The following is a 6,777-nucleotide window of genomic DNA, read 5'->3' on the forward strand; positions in this document are numbered from 1 at the left end:
GGGAGGGGAAGCCATGTGGGTGGCACTGATGGCTCCTCCCCAGCCTCAGTTTCCCCACTTGTGAATGGGAGAGGTGGGCCTTGTGATGTCCAGTGTCTGGGGGGCACATAGAGGGCGCACCCTAACCTGAATTGTAGACCTGCCGGTGGGGGAGGGGTGGGGGGGTCCTGCAGCACCCCACCCCCTCCCAGCTCCTTGGCGTAGGAGGAGGGGCAGCCGGGGCAGGTGGATGGGGCACAATCCCCCACCCATAACACCCACCCCACCTTGCAGCCTCAGGACACTATTTCTCACTGGTCAACACGTGTGGCTGGGTCAGGGCAGGAAGTCACTGGCAGGTCTTTCCCACGAGCCACTGCCAAAGGGGAGGGAAACTTCCTGCCTCCACCTGCCACCCACCGCCAGCTGGGGCAGCGACCAGTCTGTGCCCCAGCCCAGGGGCTTGGGCTGTTGGGGCCCCTGTCAGTGCCACCCAGAGGCTCACCACCAGCCTCCTTTCTCCTCCTCCGCCCACCCACCCCGCCACAAGGAGCTCCCCTGGCTCAGCAGCATCCTCTGTGTCCCTTCACTGTCCCCACACAACCAGCCAGCAGCCAAGGGGAACCCCACGTCACAAAACAGGTCCTATCACACCCGGGAAGCCCCTGCAGCCTGAACGAAATCTCAGGGCCTCTGAGATGATGCAGCTTCGGTCCCCAGCTGGGTTTCTGACCTCAGCCCTGCTCCCACCCACCTTCGCCTTACGGGGGTCTGGGAAGGCTCTCCGATGCAGGGCCCTTTAGCAGGGGCTGAAGGAAGCCCCGGGCAGCAGGCAGAGCCTGGCGGGGGAGGGCGTCTCAGGCAGAGGGAGGGGAGAGGCCTTGAGATGGTCCCGTCAGGATGAGGAGGCCTGAGTGGGCGGGACGGCAGGGGGAGAGCAGATACAGGGGGCCCTGCGCCATCAGACTCGGCACACGCTGTTCTTGTCCTTTGTTTCTTTATTGACCGAGGCCTCCTGCCTGAGGGGACTGCAGGCTGCAAAAAGCCCAACAACTTGGCTCGCTGGTCACAGTCTCCCAGGGCCCCGCACCGGTCTGCACACAGGGGCTCCAGCGCTGTGGACGGAGAAGGGGGACGTGCCTGCACATCTGAGGCAGGCGAACTCAGTTACAGAGGAGGTGTGGGGGACCCAGGTTTTGCCTCCAGCAACCGCAGGGTGGCATGTCCTCAGCACTGAGGGCCCTGCCTCCAGCCTCTCTCAGCCCCACATCCAGAGAAAGACTGATGCCACCCCCCGAGCAAGATTTGAGCAAGCTGGAGAGGCAGGTCCTCAGCAGCCTCTTATCTTTGATTAACTAGCAACACCCACCCCCGTTGCTCCCTCCCTGCCCTCACCTGCACCCCCAATGCCTGCTCCAATGCCCACCACCCTCCTCCTCCAGCCAGCCTGCCCAGACCACCCACTCCCCCATGAGCCTTGCTTCCTGGGCTCCAACCCCAGACTCCAAGTTAGCCTGAGGGTTGCCATGGGGGGCCGGATGCCTGGTGGTTTGATTTCAACACCCAGCCTTTCACCCACAGCCCTAGCTCCCAACCACCTTCCCCCACCTCCTGTCGTGGGCGGGCTGGAGCTCAGGACTGGAACCAGCCCTGGAGGTCCTGGTAGACCTGGCTGCGGGGCAGATGGGGGTAACGGGCACAGATGGCGCAGAAGCGCTCCCGCCAGTCTTCGACCAGCCGCACGCGGAGCCGGTCTCGCCAGGCAAAGTAGCGCCGATAGGAGCTCTCGTTCATGCCGGTGAGGAAGGCGGCCAGCTCGCGGGCCGAGCCGAAGTCGTCCACGTGCACGAAGGCATCTGGCGGCACGAAGGCCTCATAGGTGGCCCTCGGGGGCCCCAGCACCACGGGCACGGCCCCAGCCGCCAGCGCGTTGCGCCACAACTTCTCTGTGATGTAGTCCCGGTGCTGGGAGTTCTCGAAGGACAGGTAGAAGCGGTACCGCGACACCGTGGGCAGCAGGCAGCTGGCGCACAGCGGTCGCCTGTTGGCGCGGCCAAACACGTCCACTTGCAGGTGAGGCGCCAGCTGCCGATACAGCTGCACGCGCCGCTGCCGCTCCCGGAAGTTGCTGACCACCCAGGCGGCCACCCTGTCCTTGGGCGGCAGGGGTGGCGCGGGCCCCTCTCGGGGCTCCAGCCGCCCGTAGGGCACAAAGATGTCAGAGTCACGCCGGTAACTCAGCACCCAGTTGAAGATGCCGCGGAAGTCACTGACGCCATGGCTGTTGCTGGGTGACTCCATGGAGGCCCACACCCAGGGCTGCCCGCGTGGCCGTTCGGCCAGGGGCAGGCGGATCCGCCCGTCCCGTAGCTCGCGGTGGTGGAAGACCACGGCGTCGGCGGTGGCCAGCAGGCTGCGGTTGGTGCTCAGGTGGCAGCGGGCCACGCCGTAGCTGGTACAGGTGTTGCTGGGCAGCTCCGGGGGCGGGTAGGTGAAGGGCCAGTGCCAGATGAGGATGGTGAGTGTGGGCTGGGGCATCGGGGCTCCCCCAGGGGAGGATTGGAATAGCCACAGGAGCCAAAGGGCCATGAGCAGGGCCACCCCGGCCAGGCTCACCAAGGCCCGAAGCCTCTGGGTGGGGCCGTGCCATGTGAAGAGAGGCTGTCTCATCGGGCTCAACCACAGGCCCCATCCTCCCAGCTCGGGGTTCCCTAAGGACCAGACACTCACCGCCATTATTCATCCACAGCTCCCAGAATCTGTCACCCAAGAAACCCCAGGTTCTCAAATCACAGCAGCCACTGGGCAGAGGCGCCCTGAATCACAGCGGCACCCCGTGCTCGGCCCCACCTGGAAGCGCTCTCCTTTCATCTGCCTGAGATGAGGGAAACCAGGGTCCCTTCCCCCTCCTGCCCCGCCCTGCCCCCCGCCCTGGAGGTGAGCTTTGGCCTCAACCACCCTCCTCACCTTGCCTCCCTCTAGTCCTCTGGCTGCAGGGGTCCTCCGGTTACAGGAGGGGCGCCAGGCCAGGGCCCAGCCTGTGCTGCCCACCCCTGCCGGCTCTGAGGAGGCCCGGAGACGACCTTCTGTGCAGGCACAGGAGGCAGGAGCAGGAGGGGGCCCGCTTGGCCTCCTGAGCCAAGGCAGCCTCCTCCCCAGAAGGGCACCCCAGAGTCACTGCCTGCCACCCAGGCTAGCGCCACCCCCTGCCACACTGGCATTTCTCACTTCCCTTGCTCACCTCTGCCCCGTTCCGCTGTGGGCTCCCAGACCCTGCAGCCACAGACCTGCTGTGCTCAGCTCTTTGCCAGGAGGCTGAGGTTTCTCCAGTTGATTCTTATTGGGCAACCCCACGCCACCCAACCCCACCCCTGCCTCCTCTAGGACACCTTATCCCAGAACCCAGATTCTCAGAAGAGGGGTCCGTCGGGGGTCCTAAGAGAGTCTGTCCACACGAGGCCCCAGCACATGCCCACAGTGGGCAGACGCGAGGCTGGGCTGGCCCCGGAGTGGACTATAGGCCACCACACCTTCTCTCCCCGCCCAAGGACGTGTGTCCGTAGAAGCCCCAGGCTGTGGGTGGGCCCTGACTCCTGGCCAAGCAGAAGGAACGTGAGGTGGGAGGGCTGCCCTTGGGGGCTCCAGGTCTCTTCCTCCAGCCCCCACAGCCCAGGATGGGGGTGGGGAAGGGAGGGGGCTTTCCAGGCTGGAAGGAGAAGGCGTCGTTGTGTCTCTGACGGGGATGGGCAGGGGGCTGGCACCCGCTCCAGGAAAAGGAAGGCTGATGTCCAGAGTCCCTCTCCTCCCCGGCCTCCAGCCAGCCCGGGGGCCCTGACCTGGAGGTCCAGTTCCTTCCCCTTTTGCTCTGGTTCCTCTGAACTGGAGATGCAGCAAGCCAGCACGGCCAGACTTCCCCGAACACCAGCCCTCACCCCACTCTTAGCTGAGGTGGTGCCTCTCAGCTTCCTTCACCCCAGCGGGATCCTTGCTTGGTCCTGGACGTGGTGCATGCGGCAAGGCTCCTCCCTCTTGCTCAGTATCCTGGAGGCCTCAGGCTGCTCAGGTTCTTGGGGGCTGTGAACCGGGGGTTGTGTAAGGAAGAGCAATCAGGAACCGTTGCCCAGTCTGCCACCTCGTGCCATCCTGAGGGCCTCCCACTGCCCCACCATCCCTGTCCTGCTGCATGCTCGGGTCGCAGGGCTGCTGGCCTCCCCCAGCTCTTGTCCCCAGTGAGGACCAGACTGCCATCGGGGTGGAACCAGGGAGCTGGCAGCAGACCCATTGGGGGGGGCAGAGGCAAGTCCAGGAGAGGGGGGCAGTTTGGCCCCTCTGGGGCTCCCCACCCCCTGCATAACCACCAAGCTGTGGTGGGGCCTTGTGCAATATCGAGGGAGGGGAGGGAGGGCTGTGGGTGCTGTCAGAAACCATGAGGCAGGCCCAAGGTGTGTGTGCAAAAGCTGGGCCTGGCATCCCAGGGCCTGGCCCGAGCAGGTGGCTGCCACCATCCCCTGCCTTATCCGGCTGCCCAAATATTTAGGGAGAGGACCACGGTGGCACTGGGTCTTTGGCCCGACCCTGGCATCTGTTCCTGGGCAGGGCCACCCCAGGAGAGAAACACCATGGCTAATGGCCTCGCTTCAGTGCACCCCTTCTCCCCATAGCAGGCACCCTGTGGGCGGTGGTGGGCATGCAGGAAGGAGCTGGTCCTGCCACAGCCTGCCAGCCACATGGCTTCTGGCTGCCAGCACCTTTGCCCTTCCTGTTTGCACTGCCAGGCTGGCCGGGGTGCTTACCACAGGCCTCACCCTTACCCGTGGCCAGATCCCTTCCTGGGAGGATTCAAAAGAGCCTCTCCCACCCTTGGCCCTGGTCTGCTGCTCCCCCGCCAGCCCACCAGCTCACATTGGCAGCCACCACGCCCATCGTGGGAACCTGCCAGCTGGGAAACGGGGCTCCGAGGTTTGGTGCAGAAATGGGTCAGAACGAGAGCCGCTCAGAAGAAGAGCAGGTGAGAGAGCATGACTCAAAGAGAAAGCAGGGCCTCATCCTGCCGACTCCCCCCAGGCCTCGGAACTCGCCAGGCCGCGGGGCAGGCATCTGACTCCAGCTCCACCGCTCTGGAGCACCTCGGAATCAGGTGCACACTGTCACCCTCCCAGCTGAGCCCCAAACCAGCTCCGGGGCCAGCCCCTTGGTGGGCACCTATTGAAGAAGCGGCCACCAGCGGGGCATGCCCCCAACAGAGGGTCGGCCAGTGGCCTGCGGACTACCACCCCCTCACAGACAACAGCAGCCAGGGCAGTGGCAGAGCACCCAGCCCGAGGGGCACCCCAGGGAGAGAAGGGCAGAGTCTAACTGCCGGCCCACTTGTCCCAAGGAAGGGCTGGCCTGAGCAGGGCAGAGTCCAGACCTGGGCCCAGAAGGCCCCCTGGTGGCCGAGCTCCAAGCCACCTGACTCCAAGGGAGTGAAGGCAGCAGAGAAGAGCCAACACACACTTTATGCTCAACAAGAGGTGGGGCGGGGGGTAGTCAGGGAAGCCCCTGGGAAGGTGGGGACACACAGGCTGGCAGGTGGCTAAGGGGGTCCCCGGGGGGGTGCGCAGCCAGGGCATCAGAAGTGCGTGCCAGTTGCCAGCCGCAGCAGGCAGCAAGAGGGGCCGTCCCTCTGTCCTGAGTTGCAGACGCTGCCCTGGACCATCTAGAGGTGCGGCTGCGGTCCAGGGCTGGGAAGACCCCTCCCTCTACACCTTCCCTGCCCACCCAGGCTGGGGAGCCACCCCGTCCTCGTCCAGGAGCAGCTCCAGGATCTCCCGGGGGCTCCTCCAGGAACCTGTGCTCCGCACTGGAGTTTGGTTCATCCCTTTCTGTTCTCCTCGGAGAACCGAGACCCACTCCTCTGAGCCGTGCACCTGGGGGAGGGGGTGCAGCTGGGGCACTTGGAATCTGGACCAGTCCAGCCAGCTACCCGGGCTGGCGGGAGAGTGGGTCTCAACTGAGTGGGAGGATGTCACCTCCTGGGGTCTGCTGCTGGGGAAGTTCCCACTTCCTAAGGTCTTGTCGAGGGGACCACTCCACCTTCTGTGCCAAGCGTGGTCCCACGCCATGGTCTTGCGGGGTGGGGGCATCTCCAGATGGATAGGTGTCACCTCACGGTCTATGCTGGGGTTTGGGGGTGTACCCATCTGTCACCTATACTTTGGGAGGACACTAGGCTGGGGAAGCTTGCTAAGGAGCTGACGCACAGGCGGGCTCAGCGGTCTGGCGGGGTCTGGCCAGAGGGCAGAGGCAAGATCAGCCTTTTGCCCCAGGAAAGGTCCTCATGGGCAGGGTCCCTGGGGCAGGGACAGGACCAGCAGCCTGGGGCTCTGAGGCTGCAGGGACAGCAGAGGAGAGTAATAGGCCCACGGTCGGCGTCTCCAGAGTCCCTGTGGAGCCAGGGCCTCCATGGCCCTAAGCCCTGGACCCAGGGCAGCCCACTGCACCCCGGGGCCTGTGGGAGGAAGGGTGGTTGCAGGAGTTTGGATGAAAGCGGGGGCTGGCTCTGTGTGAGCTAGCCTGGGGCCAACGGAAGAGAACAAGCCAGGTGAGGCGTGGAGTGCTGACTGCTCAGGGCCCTGTGCCAAGTAAGTGGGCCGAGGGAGGCCCCACCGCCTGGAGGACCCCTGCCACCTACCCCTCCTTCCTTGGCCCGGACTTGCCGGCTCCTATCTCGTTGCAGTTCCCCTGGAAGGGGGACCCTCCTCACTGGGGCCCTGGGGAATGGGCAGCGAGGACTCTGGGGACCGGTTGGGGACCCCC

General features: G+C 65.2%; 1 protein-coding gene across 2 annotated transcripts; it reads right to left on the minus strand.

The window, feature by feature from the left end:
- Window positions 1-987: 987 nt before the first annotated feature.
- LOC124232673 (alpha-(1,3)-fucosyltransferase 7-like) lies at window positions 988-3,300 on the minus strand. 2 transcript variants are annotated; one of them, XM_046649611.1, is made up of 2 exons: window positions 1,588-2,864; window positions 988-1,094 (listed from the first exon to the last, which is right to left on the minus strand). In XM_046649611.1, exon 1 carries the CDS (start codon window positions 2,713-2,715, stop codon window positions 1,612-1,614), a length of 1,104 nt encoding a protein of 367 aa, XP_046505567.1. In that variant the 5' UTR covers window positions 2,716-2,864; the 3' UTR covers window positions 988-1,094; window positions 1,588-1,611. The 2 variants fall into 2 exon arrangements, with proteins under 2 accessions (XP_046505567.1, XP_046505566.1); XM_046649610.1 differs by lacking the exon at window positions 988-1,094 and adding an exon at window positions 2,947-3,300 and having other exon boundaries at window positions 1,355-2,854.
- Window positions 3,301-6,777: the final 3,477 nt, after the last annotated feature.

The sequence above is a fragment of the Equus quagga genome, unplaced genomic scaffold (assembly GCF_021613505.1).
Source record: "Equus quagga isolate Etosha38 unplaced genomic scaffold, UCLA_HA_Equagga_1.0 101444_RagTag, whole genome shotgun sequence".
NCBI classification, from domain to species: Eukaryota; Metazoa; Chordata; class Mammalia; order Perissodactyla; family Equidae; genus Equus; species Equus quagga.

Coding starts and splice junctions, on each gene's coding strand:
- LOC124232673 (XM_046649611.1), bottom strand. CDS start 2,715: ATGGCGGTGAGTGTCTGGTCCTTAGGGAACCCCGAGCTGGGAGGATGG.